At 41.9% G+C, this 18,498-nt stretch overlaps 1 protein-coding gene across 2 annotated transcripts in view; it reads left to right on the top strand.

The window, feature by feature from the left end:
• The window catches only part of KIT (KIT proto-oncogene, receptor tyrosine kinase), a 79,475-nt gene that overhangs the window by 55,951 nt on the left and 5,026 nt on the right, over positions 1–18,498 (top strand). The window contains exons 8-17 of one of the 2 annotated variants that reach the window (XM_037034092.1): positions 7,007–7,121; positions 8,750–8,931; positions 10,122–10,228; positions 10,323–10,449; positions 10,723–10,827; positions 10,916–11,026; positions 12,197–12,347; positions 14,218–14,309; positions 14,820–14,947; positions 15,991–16,113. In XM_037034092.1, coding sequence (XP_036889987.1) covers positions 7,007–7,121; positions 8,750–8,931; positions 10,122–10,228; positions 10,323–10,449; positions 10,723–10,827; positions 10,916–11,026; positions 12,197–12,347; positions 14,218–14,309; positions 14,820–14,947; positions 15,991–16,113 — 1,241 coding nt within the window. Of the gene's footprint in view, positions 1–7,006; positions 7,122–8,749; positions 8,944–10,121; positions 10,229–10,322; positions 10,450–10,722; positions 10,828–10,915; positions 11,027–12,196; positions 12,348–14,217; positions 14,310–14,819; positions 14,948–15,990; positions 16,114–18,498 lie in introns of both variants that reach the window. The other variant, XM_037034091.1, reaches the window with a different exon arrangement.

The following is an 18,498-nucleotide window of genomic DNA, read 5'->3' as shown; positions in this document are numbered from 1 at the left end:
TTTGAGACACTGGGCAGTGTGAAGTGGAACTCTGAAATGGTGTGACAAAGTCTGAGAAGGAAACCCATCTGACGGTTAACATTTATAATTATCTTGCGTGACCTCCAATGAGTGGCCTTGCCCGAGTGTCTGGAATTCGGTGAGGTTGTCGCCCATCACGACCTCTCACGCTGCTGTGTTGAGAGCGTACGTCGTGGGAGGTGTGCTGTGTAGGGTCTCAGGACCGCTCTAAATGAAGGAATGATTTTCAGGTCTCCTTAGGGTGGCAGGCAGTTAATCCATGTAAACATTGCTGCTTGTCTCTTTACATTAATGTGTATTTTTGCATGCTCATTGGCAATACCTGACAGTATCCGAATTCTGTTTTTATTTTCTTTCCCTGAACTTGGAATGTGAGGTTTTGTTCCTAGATTACTTGGGAATTGTGAGTGTTGTCTGTGATTTGACACTGTAATATCTCCTCCGTAAGAAGAGGCTCTCTGTGGATGCCAAGATGGCTGTAGACATTTAAATGGGGAGAAAAGGGGGTATCACAGCAACCTGCTTTTATTTTATTTTTCTTGATTTTATTTATTTGTCTTTAGAGAGGAAGGGAAGGAGAGAAGGAGAGAAATATCAATGTATGGTTGCCTTTTGTGAGTCCCCTGCTGGGAACTGGCCTGCAACCCAGGCATGTGCCCTGACTGGGAATTGAACCAGGATCCTGTGGTTCGCAGGCCCACGCTGAATCCACTGAGCCACACCAGCCAGGGCAGCAACCTGCTTTTAAAGTAGAGTTTTATTCTCTTCTATTCTGAAAAAAATTTAGGAAAGTTGGCTCTGAACTACAGTCTCCTCCCCCCTCCCCCACCTTTGCCCCTCAAGTGTAGGTATCATGTTTTCTTCGTGGTCACAAGAAAGTTGGTCTGGTAGGGCGCGTGTTGCTAATTTGGAGAATCTATTTAAACACCACACTTGTTAGAAAACAAGGTAACTGTCTAAATCATTAGATCCTCATTGGTGTGATTGGGCCTTTCTTCCTGTTTCTGGTGGAAGAGTGGGAGAAACAGGTTTAGGCATGTAACCATGTCATCTTATACTAGAATTGCCCCTGAACTTGGGATCTGCTTTTCTAAAACGAACCATGAGTGGTCCATTTTATAGTAGTGGAACTTCTACTCTCTGGGAAAAAGTTTTCCAGTGGAGCCATGTGTGTTTTTACATCAAATTGACCTCCTTTATTTACAAATGCATTACAGGGTCACCTATAATTTAGTAGAAATTTAAATAAATGTAAGAATAGGTACACAATCTTTCCACGGGCATTGTGACAATAGCCTCTCTCCCCCACTTCTGAATCCTACAGCAACATGAATTCACTGATTTACAGAGTTGCCTTGTGAGGTGTGTACCCTGCTCCCCCCACCCCGTCCCGTGTCAGGGACACGTGGCCATGGTGGTCCTATACAGTGCTTCTGGCTGGGGACAGTCCTCTCCAAGCAGTTCCATCATTTTTGTTTGTTTGTTTTAACTCCATCTCCGAATTGGGACATCTTTCTGATGGCGGTTTGGAACTGGGGCCGTCCAACTGCAGGCCAGAGTCCGTTCTCAGCCTGGTTTTGAATGGGCCGTAAGCTAAGAATTGTTTTGGAATGGCTGTAAAATAATCAGAAGATTTTTATGAAACATGAAAAGAAAATTAAAATTTCAGTGTGTCTATTAGTAAAGCTTCATTGGAGCACAGACATGCACATTTTTCACACGCCTGTGGCTGCCTTTGGGCTTCGATGGCAGAATTACTTCCACAGGAGACTCTATGGCAACCCTTTACATGAAAAGGTTGCTTACCCCTAGTTCAGAGCATCCCTTCCTTAGGAGAACAACCTTTTAAAATGCTACACACTTTATTAAAGATAGCTAGATACACAAGATATTGTCATTGAAGTTTTGTTTTGTTTGTTAAACAAACTTCCGTTCAAGTGTCCATATGCCAGTTTCTGCTTGTCTTTAAGAATGTATAAAACAAAATATATTGTCAAAATATCTATTCTGGGTTTTTAAAATATATATATAGTATTCCTTTTTTCACCTGAGATTTTTTGCTGCACTCCTGTTTTGGCTGATTTAAGTTTCTTCACTAGAATGGTATTACAGTGGGAACGTAGATGTGACTCAGATGCACCTGGGCAGTGACAAATTGCTACAAAGCATTGCTGGGTTGTCATTAGACACACAGCAGGCCCACAATAAGAAAGACAAATTCATTCCAGAAACAACCCAAGTGTCCATCGATGGATGAATGGATAAAGAAAAGGTGGCTTATACATACAATGGAATATTATTCAACCATAAAAGAGAATGGACTCTTGCCATTTGTGACCACATGGGTGGACCTTGAGGGCATTATCATCAGTGAAATAAGTCAGGCAGAGCAAGACACGTAGAAAATATATATAGAAAGTCAAACTCAGATACTGAGAATAGATTGGTGATCGCCAGGAGGAGAGGGGTGAGGGTGGTCAAAATGGATGGAGGGGGTTTAAAAGGGCAAACTTCCAATTATGAAATAAATGAGTTATGGGATGTAACATACAGCAGGATGACTAAAGTTAATACTGTATTGCATATTTGAAAGTTGCTAAGAAAGCATCTTAAAAGTTCCCATCACAAAAAAAAAATTTTGTAACTGTGCGATGATGGATGTTAACTAGACTTAGTGTAGTGGTCATTTTTCATTATATACAACTAGCAAATTGTTATGTTGTGTACCTGAAACTACTATGATGTTATATGTCAGTTATAGCTTGATAAAAATTTATTTGTATTATTCCTTTTTATTTAATCTTTTATCATGTGGAGACTTAAGTCTGTTCTTTGCTGATTATTGAGTGTGGGCCAATGTGCATTCACAGCAGAAGGTGGTCCGGTGGTTAAGGGTGAGGCGAGCTGTACTCACACACATGCTTCTCCACCGGTTACTGGGTATCCGTCCCCACTCCCCTCGAGCTCTTGTTGATAGTGCTGTGTCCTTCAACATGCGTTCTGTTCTTGCCTTTCGGATGGACCTGCTGGTGGTAAAAAGGAATATTTTTCAAGGTCACATATCCATGGGGTAAATCAATGGTTAAGATTTTTCATTCCATTAGCAATAAATTCTCAGTAGAAGTTATAAGCTCTGGGAAATCCACCTCCAAAGCTGATCAGTGTTGTTTGAGACACCAGAGAAAGGGAGCTCTTTTTATCTCCACAGGAAACATGTAACTTATGCACTTTTTAGCCTTAGTGAAACCTCTGACTTGAGAGGAATCAGGGAGAGCATCATTTGGTACCCTGCCAATGGCAGAATGTCTAAGAAACCATAGCTTAGATTTAACCTGGTGATTGCAGAGGGTTATGTATCTTTAAAAGTAATTTGTATATTCAGTGCCTCACCCAGTGCTTTGAGACACTTACAAAATTCAGGTGAGCCCCGATTTTCATTTTCAAGAATCATATTTATATCTAGCTTATTCTTTATGCATTCAGCATTTTCATAGTGCAACTTGGCAGTCCAAACTGCAGTTGTATCACTTAGCCTGTTCAGAATGAGGTCTCTCATCACCAACACTGGGGATGGTGCTAGAGTTAGGGAGAGGCACTCAGGACGCAGAAGTTAAGGAGGCACTCACTCAGGGTGCCAACCCTGTACTTGCATGACCTGGAGGATGAGCGCCTCCTTAAATTCCTCATCCTAAGAGCTTTTCTGGCCTGACCCTAGTCTTGATCTGATCAAGGGTCCCTATAGCGTATTTTTAAAAGATTTATTTATTTTCAGAGAGAGGGGAAGGGAGGGAGAAAGAGAGGGAGGGAAACATCAGTGTGTGGTTGCCTCTCACGTGCGGAAAGAGTGAGAGGACGGAATGTCACTACCAAGGACCTGGCCCACAATCCGGGCATGTGCCCTGACTGGGAATCAAACTGGTGACCCTTAGATTCACAGGCTGGCACTCAATCCACCAAGCCACCCCAGCCAGGGCTGGAAGGTATTTTTTAAAAGCCCATTACTAGGTCAGATCCTCAACCTCCTAAATTTCTGTAGATTCCAGGAATCTGCATTTTGACCTCTTAGGACTTTTAATGCACACTGAAGTTAGAGGACCTTCTGGGCCTGGGTGACCAACCAAAGGCCCAGCAGGACAAAAGCTGCTCTGCTAGCTTTAGGTGGTGACTGGGACAGTCGCTGAAAAACCTGCCTAATTAACCAGCACACAGGAGCAAGCAGGCCAGCCAGACCTCGCGGCCTGCCAGCCCCAACCGTGTGCAGCTGCTGCTGGCCATCCCGCTGGAGGGCTTGGAGCACTTAAAATCAAAGCTAAATGTGATTGATTATGTAATTTTGAACTGCTCCAATTTTTTTAATTAAAAATGTTTTATAGGTTCATTATTAGCTACATGTTCATTGTACACAAAACTTTTTAAAAAATAATTTTTGAAAAACAAAAGAATAAAGTAGAAACTATCCATAGCCCCATTGCCCAGCAATAGCCATTATTAACATCTGAAGGTTTGCTTTCAGCCTTTTTTTCCCTATTGAGTCAATTCCACTAAAACTCATCATGTGGCGTTAGGAAGAATGAGTGACAAAGGCATGCTGGTAATCAGGAAATCTGTCTCATGAACTTATTCCCATTTGAGTCTTATCTAGTTTTCTTTGTTGTCTATTTAGTATAAGCCTCCCCTTTCAACATTAATCTCGGCATTAAAAAGAATTCACACATCTAGGTATATGCATGGGTTTCCCACCTTTGCAAAAATAGTGGAAATAGTGCCCCTGCACAGGGACGTCTCCATTAGGCTGTTTTTCCGGGTCCCCTTTTTTTGACTCTAACGGAATTCCTTTGGAACGGGAGGGACTGGTTCCTGTGGGGGAGACATAATCATTCAACAGCTTTTGCCGTATGTCCCACGCAGGTCAGGCTCTGCTAGGGGTCAGAGGTATGTCCAGTAAGACGTGGTTCCTGCCCTGAGAACAGACAGTCTGGTGGAGGAGGCGGACCAGGATATTGCATGAGTGTCGGGTGCTCTGGAGTGCTGTGGGAGTAGGAAGTGGGGATCGACCACCTTGTCTTTGGAGAGTGGAGGGTGGCCGGGAAAAGGAGCTGGCACTTGAATTGAGTCCAGAGAGGCCCACCGTATGGCGCCTACAGTCTCCAGCAAATAGCAGTCTCTTAAAGTTCCACTTTTTTGTGTGTTATGTCCTACTTTCCAGTTCAATCACACAGTTGCCCATTATAATTAAATGAAGCTTGCCAGATGGATGCCTTCGCAAGACGATGGCTCGTTTTCTTGCTCTATTTGTGAAAGCTGGCATTGGGTCCAAACTCTCAAGGATGGCCCTACCTTGAGATTGCTTTGGAGTGTCACTCTTTCCGTATGTATTAGCCAAATGGCCAACCCATCAGCGGAGCCAGGTTGAGTGACAGGTGGGTGTGCCATGCATGTGGACACTCTGATCCCTGCCAAGCTGTTTTGCCTGTAAGGAGGTGAGGTGCTGAGAGGTTGTTCTACAAAGATGTCATTTATCAATGTTACCTTCCTTTGAGAAAATAAGCTCCCTCAGCTTTTAATCTGTCAGTCTTTCCTTCTCCCCACATATAGTTTTCCTATCAGCTGCAATGTAATTGTTGTCAAATTCTCATATTAAAACACATACACATTTTCACACGATCTTAAAGAAGCAATTTTTTGTTTATGGAAGAGAATATTTAGGGTAGTAACTATAGTGAACTTAATTGGTAGCAGACTTGATTAACCAAGGAGGGTTGGCACTCTGCACGGGAAAGGCTAACTGAATCATTAACAATCATTTCATTTCTACGAATTGTTCTTAGTGTTTCATTCATTTCTGCGACTCATTCTCGTGCTCCATCTCATTTAAGCCTCACAACATCCCCACGAAATGGGTACCGTCACTGATCTCATTTTACACATGAAGGGATTGACGGAGGGCGCAGAGCCAGTGAGGGCCAGTGCCTGTGTGCAGTCTGTCTACCATGCATGTGGCTTCCTTGTCCGGAGCCCAGGCTGGGCCTTCGATGTTGCACTAAGGATCCTGGGTGAACCCATCACCATTCACAGTTTATTTTACTCCTTCTCAAAGGGTTAAAATCCTTCAAATATGTTACTAATAGGACAACTGAACATAACTTCATTTCCTTCCACTTTCGAAATAATCTCAGGAATTTTCAGTGCTTAGGGCAACCTTGATTGAATATCCTTTGATGATTATAGTTACACAGAAATGTCAAATTAGAGCCTTCCTGCTGATATAATTTACTTTTTTGGTGATTGTACTCAGGTTTAGATAATATGTATGACTAAAACTCTTAGGCTGGGTTCTTCCTCTAATTTTCTGTCTGTATTTTGCATTTGAAATAAAAATTTGGAGTTAAAAGCCCATATTGTATTTTGCTCTTATGTTTTGGGTTTTCTGTGAATAGGGTGATTCCACTATTTATCTGTACCACCTTTCATCTCCCCTTCCAAAGAAAAAAAAAACAGAGGGAATTCTTGATAGGGCCTCTTTCTTCCTGTATTCATCTATTCCAGTCCCCACAATAACCTGAAATCCTGATGTCAGGAGTCCTTGCAACAGAATTTTCACCTTTCAAATAATCTGGAGTGCTGATGTCTTGATTAGAAGCAGTCTTTCTGATTCCCACTCACTGAAAACAGAACCCCCCCTCCCACCAGGTGGTCCTGTGCTCTCTGCTCCCGCCGTCCCCGGAACAGGGAGCTCTGGGAGACCCCCACGTCTGCAGGGTGGGCAGCCGATGGCTGCTGGGCAGCTCCAACTGCCAGCCTCTCCTGGCCTGATCCTCACAACCCCTCCCTGTACCTTCCACTCAGGGTTTTGGATTCTCCCCTTGAATAACATGTTCCCTCTGAGTCTTCTTCAGCCTCGAGAAGGTTCTAAGGACTCAAGTGGAGTGAATCTCGGTGAGACTCCCCAGCAGTCTGACATGTGGCTCCTTTTCTTTTGTTGCAGCAAAACCAGAAATCTTGACTCTAGAGGGGCTGGTGAATGGCATGCTCCAGTGCGTGGCAGCAGGATTCCCGGAGCCCACCATAGATTGGTATTTTTGCCCAGGATCTGAGCAGAGGTGAGACGATTTGCTTACCACTTAACATGCAGAAGGGAAGGACTGCAATACAGCTGGATTTCAACTGTTTTCAGACTCTTTTTCCCCAAAAGCTTTGTTTTGATGATTATTTTTTTTCTGCCCATGTGGTTTTTGAGGCAGCATAATTGCTATATTTTTCTTGGTAGACATTAATTTTGTTTGCTGAAAAATGATTACTGAGATGACTTCTCTGTTTTGGTGGTTATCTTTTTGGATTTATCATGCAATTTCTAGCCTGCAGGTAGATAAAGCAATTTTCCGGGGCAAAGTAATTAGATTTCCATTCTGTACACAGGAGGTAATGTGTGTGGGCAACGTGGCTGTAGTTATCACAAAAAATATTGCCTCAGAAGTTAATTGCCAAGTTACCAAAAAGTAATGATCGTGCAGTTGCAGCTTGCATCTGCTGTTTGTAGGCTATGTATTTTAAGACGGTTTCCTCCTTGATTAGGTGCCCAGCCCCTGTGTAGTGCGCATCTGGCATTGTGCTTCCTCTCCCTGAGCATCCACACTTAAGCCTTAAATTGTCCTTTCATATTACCTGAAGATGAAAACAGGGTCAACGTTGCCATTTTTATCTGTCGAATGGTGCTTTATGCTCAGGCTTTAACAGCTCAGTGTAACATCACAATGGAATAGTCAGGATAATAATAGAAATTTTATTTTTCATTGAATAGACCTTTTTATCACCACAGGTTGGAAGAGGTTACATAGGATTGTTGTTTTCAGCTGAGGGTTAGTAGAATGTTTTCTTTGGGGAATAATAGGGGTGATTCAAGACCCCTGGCAGGTCTGCTTACCGTGGAAGCCACCCAGTAATTAGTCAGCCATTCAATAAATGTTGATGGAGCGCCAACTATATGCCAGACACAGGTCTAGTAAATGAACACACCTGAGTCCCAGCTTCGTATTCTGATGGGTACGGATGGACAAAAGATGAAATACGCAACCAATGTAGGCAGGTGTTAAGTGCTCAAGAGGAAAACAGAGCAAGGTGAGGAACAGAAGACTGCTAGGCACATGGGGTTGGGATGGGAGGGATAATTTAAATAGAGTCATCAGGGTCTGGCTCTACATGGTATTTGCCACCTGGACCACGCCCTGGAAGGACAACCTGTATCTTCCTCCAGGGAACCTCCAGTTGTGCGGTCCTCACTGCTGGGTCTTAGGGGTCGCCTGTGGTCATCCTTGTTGAGACAATTCTTTCTTCCCCCATGCTTTTCCTTTTCAACCCTTCAAACAGCCTTTCACTATCAGTTTATCTAAGGATATTTAAGTCATTCCTAACCATTTCACTCTCCAAGATGAGTCATCCTATCCCAATTTTACAGCTGTGGAAAGTACTGTGGCAACTTGGAGATTTTGAAATGGCCTGTCAGAAGCCAGCAGGACAGGTGTTAGAGTCAGGATTCAAACCCACACCTTACTCCAAAGCCACACCTCCGTCTTCTCTCCCACGATGCTTTTCTGCTCCCTGGACCACAAAAGTGATCCTTTGTCATCAGGCGTCCTTGTTTGTGAAGGGAAATGTCCAATTACGAACCCAGAGCCTTTGAGGGATGGATTTTCCTGAAGTAAGTCTGGTCTGTCATTTGCTTCCCCCCTAGATGTTCTGTTCCTGTTGGGCCGGTGGATGTGCAGATACAGAACTCCTCTGTGTTGCCGTTTGGAAAGCTAGTGGTTCAAAGTTCCATCGATTACAGTGCATTCAAGCTCAATGGCACGGTCGAGTGTAGGGCTTCCAATGATGTGGGCAAGAGTTCTGCCTTTTTAAACTTTGCATTTAAAGGTAACAGCAAAGGTATATTTCTTTTTAATCCAATTTAAGGGGATGCTTAGGCTCTGCTTCCATATCAGTCATGATTTTAAGTCCATCCCATCACTGGCCATGCCGTTTCTGGTAATATCTACATTGCACTGTACTGTCTGCCATCAAACTCACTTCCATTCTCTACTGGTCTGTTAATAAAATGTATGTGGTAATTTTAACCATATGCTACATATATATTTTATACGTGTGTGTCCACATATGTATGTATGTATGCATTCACACATATATATGTAATGAATTGTGTATTTCCCATTGTTTTGATTAAAAAGGGGTAGGGAAGGAAAATAGAGGGATATGTTTCCCTTATATCTGAACAGATACAGAAACAGAATTAGGGAAATTTAAAAATTTTAATTCCATTTAAAGTCAGTTATTTCAACACATTGCCAGACACTCTATCAGAAAGTCGACACTGCTTTTTATGAAGTCAGGTTAGTGAGCTGTTTCTTTAACATCTTTAACACTTGATTCATGAGTGACTAGCTCTCCTAACAGAAGTTAAATGATCCTCGTGGACGCATTGATGAATTGGTGTGACGTTACAAGACAAAGAGCCGAGCACCCGCATTCTTAGGGCTCCGTTGTTGTTTTTCCTGCGTTGGCAAAGACACGTGCCAAAAGTGGGCTATTCTCAGCTTTTGAGTAATGAGGGGAAGAATCTTACATTGTTCTTCATCATAGATTTTTTTTCAGACGGGGCAATAAAAAGAACACTTTAAAAATGTTTTTCGCAGTTGTAGAAGAGATTCATCCTCAATGGAAAAAAATTAGGAAAGTAGAGGAAAGCACAGAGGAGAAAATAGAAATCATCCATAAAGAAAATTTCTTAAAAGTTGTCGAAGGAAGGAATTTAGTTGAAGTGTTAAGTTCATTCAGATGTTGCTTTTCCTTGACAAACGGCATAAAATTACTCTTGTGCTGTGGACATCTCACGCTCTCTTCCATAGGATCTGCGTCAAAATTATTTTAAAAGATTCCTTCACATAACAAGACTAAGATCATGACCAAGGCACGCGGCTGCGGTGTGCACGGCTGTGAATGCTGCCGTGGGCTGTGAGATGGGAGGCGGGCGGTTTGGGGCTCGGTGTTTATAGTGAAGACCCCGTCCTGCTGATAGGTTGTGACTCCACGTTCCTCTTTCGTTTCAGAACAAATCCATTCCCACACCCTCTTCACGCCTTTGCTGATTGGTTTTGTGATTGCCGCTGGTATGATGTGCATTATTGTGATGATTCTCACTTACAAATATTTACAGGTAACCAATTGTTTGTTCTCTGCTCTGAGCACGCTCATGATTGAAACATTGATCATTAAAAGATAATGTGTCTTTCCCTTTCTCCCCCCACCAGAAACCCATGTACGAAGTACAGTGGAAGGTTGTTGAGGAGATAAATGGGAACAATTATGTTTACATAGACCCAACGCAACTTCCTTATGATCACAAATGGGAGTTTCCCAGAAACAGGCTGAGCTTTGGTCAGTATGAAAGAGGGGCGTTCCAAGGAACCTTCTTGTGTACCCAGAACAATGACTTTAGGGAACCCCAAGAGCTTTCTTTGCTTTATTCCACCTGGAACAGTAAATGTTTTCTGTGAAATGTCACCATCTTTGTTAGGTTTGGCATGAAGCTCATTATAGGGAAATGTATCTAGACAAATGTGTCCTTAATCCCTGCATTGATGTTAAAATTACACAGATGGCCCTTTGGTCCCTCCACCACCACCCACTCTGTTCTTTTCCTTTCTGCAGGGAAAACCTTGGGGGCTGGCGCCTTTGGGAAGGTTGTCGAGGCCACCGCTTACGGCTTAATTAAGTCGGATGCAGCCATGACTGTTGCTGTGAAGATGCTCAAACGTAGGTTTCCGCAGGCTGCTGCAAGCGCTCAGCATCAAGTTTGCCAAAAAAATTGATTTTTGCTAACCTAAGATCTTTCTAATTTTAGCAAGTGCCCATTTAACAGAACGAGAAGCCCTAATGTCCGAACTCAAAGTCTTGAGTTACCTCGGTAACCATATGAATATTGTGAATCTTCTTGGAGCGTGCACCATTGGAGGTAAAGCCATGGCCGACAAATGATCAAAAGGGGGGACATTTTGAGATATTATCGACCGTGCTTGACTAGTAACTTCCTTGAGAGATTTTTACGCAGGTCATTGTTACTTCTTGCTAGAACCCTACCCCCACCCCTACTCCAATTATTGTTCTGAAGAATGAGTATTTTCGTTTATCATCACTGGGTGCGACAGCCCAGGATATACCTTAGTTACTGGGCTGCACATCTCATCAACACCATGGACCTCCTGAATATCACGACAATACCTTACCTGCCCAGAAAACTTTTCTGTTTATCTGGCAGGCTTTATATTTTGCTGGATTATGTTTAGGCACTAAAGGGTTAATAGTCATTTGCATGTCATAATTAAAAGTAGGCCTTTAAGCCTCCCGGCTCTCGAATATACATCAAATGAGGCAAACGCTTCACTTTTGTTAAAAATAAATTTCTAATCCTGAAGCATCTGTTGAGCTTCCCATCAGGGATTTCGTTTTGGTCTAAAGGGACAAAGCTGCGTGAAAGGAGCTGTTCCCCGAGATCTGGAGCGCTCCACGGTCAAGTTGACAACTTTATGTAATTTCTTAAAACAGTCCCCAGAAATGTCGCTTCACCACATCATGAATAGTTCATGAGAAATTTCTGCCCAAGTTAATTAGGTGCCTGTTAACTTCAGAGTCGCAGTTTCAGGCATTCACAATACCAAGAAAATGTTTGAGTTAGTGCTCAGAGCACAGGTGATGCCCTGTCATTTCAGGTTCTCTCATTTTCTAATGGGTCTCGGCCAGCTTTTCCATGAGGTTGGTTTTCCTTGTTGCATGTGCCCTCGTTTCCATAATAATGTTACCAAGAGGGTGTGAACCCCACTCTGTGTGAACAGAAGTGAATCAAAGGATGCACGTAGGAAGTTTGATAATAGTGTAACCAGCAGTCACACCTGGCCCCTTGACCACTCAGAAATTTGGGTAAAAGGGGGCTTGCATATTTGGTTTTATCCACATAAAGCTACTTTTTGATAAGCAGTGTTAATACATAGGATTGTATTGGTACCCAGTAGGCTTATCCCTTGAAACTGACTGCTACTGGCCTGGATCACCCCCGGGGCATTTGAATGAGAGGCAGGATTTGTCTGAATACCTCAACTCTTTCTAACCTTTTTGCATATGCTCGTAGGGCCCACCCTGGTCATTACAGAGTATTGTTGCTATGGTGATCTTTTGAATTTTTTGAGGAGAAAACGTGATTCATTTATTTGCTCAAAGCAAGAAGATCATGCAGAAGCAGCACTTTATAAGAACCTTCTGCATTCAAAGGAGCCTTCCTGGTAAGACTGATTTACATCAATAGTCAGCTGTTGACAGGAAGTTCTGGGGTCACAAGGGTTTGCAATCAAGACTGATTCTTTAAAAAAAATGAACTGAGGTACTTGGAGGTGCAAAATCAGAATTATTAAATCATTTAAATGTGATGAACAGTTTACAGAGTTCCAATAGTGTTTTTAAAGATCCAGGTAGCGTTAAATTTAGATTTTTGCTGATTTTTTTAAAATGCAGCCTTAGTTTTTTCCTAAGCGTTTGTTCTGTCCACCTGAGTGAGCTAGATACCCGTTTCCCTCATCACAGCTCTGCCCTGCGTGTCACTCCACTGTGCTGTGGAGCTCGGCGCCATGTGTGTCTTTACAGTGAGACACTGTGTATGGGGAAAACGCAAAAGCTTGTCAAGTTGTCACAATAACTTCCTTTAAAACTTTTAACAGAATGGCAGAAAGCTCTGAATATAACTCTGCATGTAGGTTTCTCACCATCTACCTCTAAATTATTTCTATGTACTTCACCCTTAAAAAAAAAACTCATTATGCTATAAAAAGGCACAACTACTGTAGCACAGTTAAAGAAATTCTGCACCTTATTTTCATCTCTTTCATCACTGATAGCATTCTGAATTTAAATGATGCGTAAAGAGCTTCAAGTCCCTTTAAGGAGAATTAGTGCGGTTTACAGCTAGAATGGAAATCTTCTCTGCCGCGCCTTGCCTCTTTTTTCCAAATGTTGTTAAGATCCACCACCAAAGCAGCTTTTTGGATTCACTCAGCCCAACAGAAATCATACCTCTCGTGCCCCGTCCCTTACACTTTATATTTCTGTAGTTGTGTGTTGGGTTTTTTCTCTGCTTTTGATTCACCGTGTTCCCTACGTTTTGAGATAGCAAGACTTGGTCTCCTCCTCTTTTCACTCCAGGCCCTTAAGGAAACCTCAGTAAATGTTATTGATGGGCAGTTACCTCTTAAAGGCCTTTTTTGTAGCTCTGGCTAAAGTTTTAAACCCCAGGTGAAGCTTTTACATTTTTTTAATCCGGTGAATTTGAGTATTGTCAAGTAGTAGTAAAACACAGTACCAACCACCTTTTGTTAGTTTCTCCAGGGCATATCCTCTTTATATGAATAAATGAGCCACTTTGCCTAATTTCTAAAGCCTTGGTCTCATATGTATTTTTTAACTCTCTGAAATAATGGTCTAAATTGTTCCGTCCTGTGTGGTGTTCTTTGTGCTTGGGGATCCCATATGGGATTGGAACCATCCACACGCTCCGAAGGAGATAGTTGTCATGGTGTTTCTATGCTAATCACAAGCAGGAAGTACTAGAAATCTTGAAGACTCTCCAGCCAAATGTTGCAGATTCAAGAGGTCCAGATGGTTCAGAAAATCATCCAAATTATTGGTGTTCATCTGAACCACACTTGTTTTTTTTTAAACCATCTTCCATCAGTTGCTGTATGTTAATGGTCTCTGTGTTCTCCCCCCTAACACATCTCAGAAACTCTGGGTCTTTGTCTCTTTCATCTTGTCTCTTGGGGCTAATTCAGAGAGAGTTTGAAGTAATATAGGACAATGCTTTGGGGCTCTGTTTTCTATTAAATCTCTAGTGTCCAGAGATGGAACATTTCTAACCTGAGTCTCGTGTATGACTGAGCACAAAAAACCCCGTCTCGTTCTTGGGGGTGGGACCCAAAGGTTGAACGTTAAAAATTCATCTCTGACTAAAGAAGATTTTCTTTATTCAAACTTGGCAATATTTTCTTTGAATAAAATCAGCCTATTACATAAAAATGGAGGGGGAGATAGAGCCTGCCCCACGGGTGCTCCCCTATTTCCCATTCTATTCATTCATGGTCTGATGCATGTTTTCTCTCGCAGTAATGATAGCACCAATGAGTACATGGACATGAAACCTGGAGTTTCTTATGTTGTACCGACCAAGGCAGACAAAAGGAGATCAGCGAGAATAGGTGGGTACCTGTCAAGTGACAAAACCCACTTTATTTACAGAGGATTTCTCATACCACCATGGAATATAACAACATTCCTGGCAGTGACCAGCTCTCCTTCATAGTGGTGTCCAGTGGCAATGGCAACAGTGGTCAGTGGCAGTCGGGGGTTTCCAGGGGGTGTTTAGTGTCAAAGCATCTCATTGCATCCGTGGAAATCCATGCATATCAAATGTGTATTTTGCACATTGGATTATTTCAAATACATATTTCACATATCAAAAATAGAAGGTTGTTGTATTAATCCACCATCCTTCTCCTGTAAAGGTGTTATAACCTACTCCAGGATTGTGACTGTTACTTTATGATCCAACATCTACCTGTCCTGACCACTGGGGGAGGTCACTGGCCTGCAAGTTCGCATCAGCTCATTCACTACCAGCCTTTGGTCTCATGGGTGTCACTTACTGTCTTTTATTTTCCTCGCCTTTACGGTGTTAATTGATAACAAAATCCTTCTCCTCTCCACAGGCTCATACATAGAAAGAGATGTGACTCCTGCCATCATGGAGGATGACGAGTTGGCCCTGGACCTGGAAGACTTGTTGAGCTTTTCTTACCAGGTGGCAAAGGGCATGGCCTTCCTGGCCTCGAAGAACGTAAGTGGGAGTGGTTTTCGGAAGAATCTTTCTTCCCAGAATGGCGCATTTCAGAGCCATAGTTAGAATGCAGAGTGTCATTTTGAAGTGCAGTAACCAAAAGCAGAGGAAATTTAGTTTCTTCGTGTTCCAACTGCTGTCTCGTTGGAATTCCTGTTCTCATGTATAAGCTTTAAAGTGTAATCCTGTCTAAATGAGCTTTCTATGAATACTTTTATATGCAATGAATTCATTTAAACCTTTTGGCTTTTAGGATACTGAAGCTGTTAGAAAATAGGTAATTATTTTATCAGCGAAAGGAAAGGGCCCCTCACGTAGCTGCAGCACTTGGGGAGGCATATGCTTGGGTTTTCTTGAAATTAGACTAGTGTTGCATGTGTGGTATATAAAGTGTTGGGGGAAGAAGGGCTCAGAGAGAATAATAAACATTTGGGGAGAGAATGAGGATAGAAAGAGAACGATGGGACCAGAACAAGGAACATGGTGTCTGGAAGGGTAAGAGGAATTCCTGAGGAAGTGGGACGAACAGAATAGGATAAGGTCACAGATCCGACTCTGATGTGTCAGTGGTGACATTTCCGAACAATTACATACTAAAAGAGGATATAGGGTGGCTGAAATAAAGAGCCTCTTCCCTGTGTCCCTGGGAGGTGTCAAGTTGAAGTTACAAAGACCTTTTAGAAATTCTATAAAAGGACACTCCCAGAGAAGCGTGCAAAATGAGTTTTTGGTGTAAAAAATATGATATGACTATTTAACATATTCTCCTATGAATGAAAGTGGTCCCAAGAAAGCATCTATTTCAGTTAGTTTGGAAAGTGATTATAGTAATTAAGGTCCTAACGATGTGAAACACAAATTTTGAGCATCATTCAGGGCGTAATTTAGATACTCCTTTTTGGTGCACCAGATAATTGAGATGTGAAGCAGAAGTATTGGAGTTGTATAACATAGACGGCACTATAGCATTGAACATAGCTTTCACCCTTTAAAGGTTTAAAATAAGTTTAAATGCCTTTCCCCTCCCCTCTCTTCTGATACAGTGTATTCACAGAGACTTAGCAGCCAGAAACATCCTCCTTACTCATGGTCGAATTACAAAGATTTGTGATTTTGGCCTAGCCAGAGACATCAAGAATGACTCTAATTACGTGGTCAAAGGAAACGTGAGTACCTTGACAGTCCAGTGAAGGATTTTAGTTTCAAGTTCTCATAAGAGTTGTGTTTTATGATTTTCATAATGCAAATCTTACCTTTGAGATACACACTTTAGCAGTCAAATTAAGTGTACTTTTGCAAAATTTGCATGCTATGCCGAACATTATAATCTACAACTAACATTCTGATAATAGAATTCCTCATTCTAATTGTGTAATTATGGGGCATGTGAAGGAAACAGAAATAGCCTTAGTTTTCATTATAGCCTCCGAATAGCAATGAACTCAATTTTGCTCCAGTGAAACAAATGTGAACCTGAAGGTCACAGCAGGAGAATTTTATTTTGAGATTGACATGCCCTGTGAAAAAGATTAAAATCTAATATAATGTTCAGAATTAGGTATAGAGAATGTTGGATCTTATAATCAATAAAGAGCTTATAAAATCAGTTTGTAAGTTATAATTGGTTTAAAGAGCATAGTGATTTTATTCTAAAGTGCTTTATTTCCTTGCCAATTTTCATTGTATCACAAGCCCTTGGCAGTTTAATGCAGTGTCTTCACATTTGAAGAGTTACGGTATATTTCAGTGATGTTTGTCTGTGATGACACAGGTTGTAGAGGTTGGTAGAGCCCGTGATTTCCAGAACAGCATCCCATTAACATGGGAAGTCATGTGGTCCTGTATACATAGTCTTCTACATCGGTTTTCCCAGGCCCATTTCTATAGTCCGGATTTATTCCTGGAAGTAGCTGTTTATATCCTAAATTTATGATAAGGTAATAATTTCTTCTTTGTCACTATGGCATCTTTGTGGGTTGGCTGTATTTGACTCAGGTTTAGAGAAACATTGCCAGGTTTACCTCCTGATCAAAGCATGCAGTGCTTTGAAGCTAGATTTTATCATTAGAGCCATTAATAAAATGATGTTCTTTATGTCCTGATACGCTGTTAGAAGGAGGAATGTGACATGGTTTTTAGGCCTCTGAAGAGTGAGAAAACTACAAAAGGAAGAAGGTAGCAGCTTCTGGTCCTGGTGTCCCCAAGGTCAAGTCTGGCTCCATCATGTAGCGGCTGTGTCATATTTGGCAAGAATTACCCAACACTTCTGAATGTTGGTTTTTTCCTCTTGGGAATAGTACTGTCAGCTTCCTCATAAAGCTGCAATGAGGACTGAGTCAAATAATATATGCAAAGTGCTCAGAATAGAGCCGGGCACAGTGTGGCTAATACTTACATGGCACTCCTTTTGGTGACTATTCTTTATAGCTGTCTTATTTGAAATATCAGTAATCACGACAATGATTATAAGTTCATTGATAGCCTGTTATTGATTAGTGACCTTAACTGGAATTGCCAAGGATGGGTTAGTTTCCACTAGGCTTCCATATTATGGGCTCCAACTCAAGTCAGTTGAACTAACTGATCTCAGATATCCCTTTCACCAGGGAACGAGTAAGGAACATGTATGTACAAGTTAAAACAGCACAGAAAGGCACATAGTTGCTTACCACCCCCAAATGTACAGCATAGTCATTTGTGATCTCTTTGTTGGGTCAGTTTCTCTGGAAGTCCTTTCATCATTACATAGGTTCATAGTCATCTTTGTGCTATGGTCTCTTCCTTAGAGTGGCGAATCCTGTGGGTCTTCTGTCAGAACACTGTTTTAAATGTCCAAAATAAAATAAGTCACATAACCAGGGAGCCAGTTAAGCTGAAGTACAGTTATCAAAATAATTCAAAAGTAAATTTGTGATGCGACAGTCCATGTGCTCTGTTACAGAGTCTGTATTGCAGCTATGGGTCTGTAAACAGCTCTAACTTTGAAGTGATGGTGAGTGCAGGCACTAGACTATGACGAGGACAGCTGTGATTGCTATCAGTGACAAAGTTACAGGTCCTGCTGTGGCTACTGTGCTTTATTGCCTTTGCTCAGAATTTAAGGAAATACTAAACCTTGCTTAGAAGTTAGTGTGCACTGAAATATCATTTCTTCCCTTCCAAGTTCACAGGCACCTGAATTCAAGATCTCAGGTTAAGAGCCCCTACAGGAGTGTTAGCACGAAATCTCAGGGTCAAGGAGGATATTGGAAAGATTTTTTTCCTTTGGACTAAAATAACTTTAAAGACTAGAAAAATATGCCTTAGTTTTCCATTCTAAATGGATTAAGAGAAGGATTGATTTAGTTTTCTATGGTCCATTAAGATCCAGGAATCCAGAATGTCTTTAAGAGGAATAATCACGGAAAGTTTGGCTCGATTTTAGCAGAAAGGATTCAGATGTGCAGTTCAGCTGTTGAATGTAAGCCCCGAATCTGCCACTCACCTTCTTGGACTAGTCACAGTCTTCGCGCCTTGCTGCTCTGTGCCGAGTGCCGGCTTATGCTTCACCG

Source organism: Sturnira hondurensis, unplaced genomic scaffold (genome assembly GCF_014824575.4).
Source record: "Sturnira hondurensis isolate 20B ecotype Veracruz unplaced genomic scaffold, ASM1482457v3 Scaffold0022017, whole genome shotgun sequence".
In the NCBI taxonomy this organism is placed as follows: Eukaryota; Metazoa; Chordata; class Mammalia; order Chiroptera; family Phyllostomidae; genus Sturnira; species Sturnira hondurensis.
The sequence above is the reverse complement of the archived record's forward strand: the minus strand, read 5'-3'. Positions and strand labels throughout refer to the sequence as shown.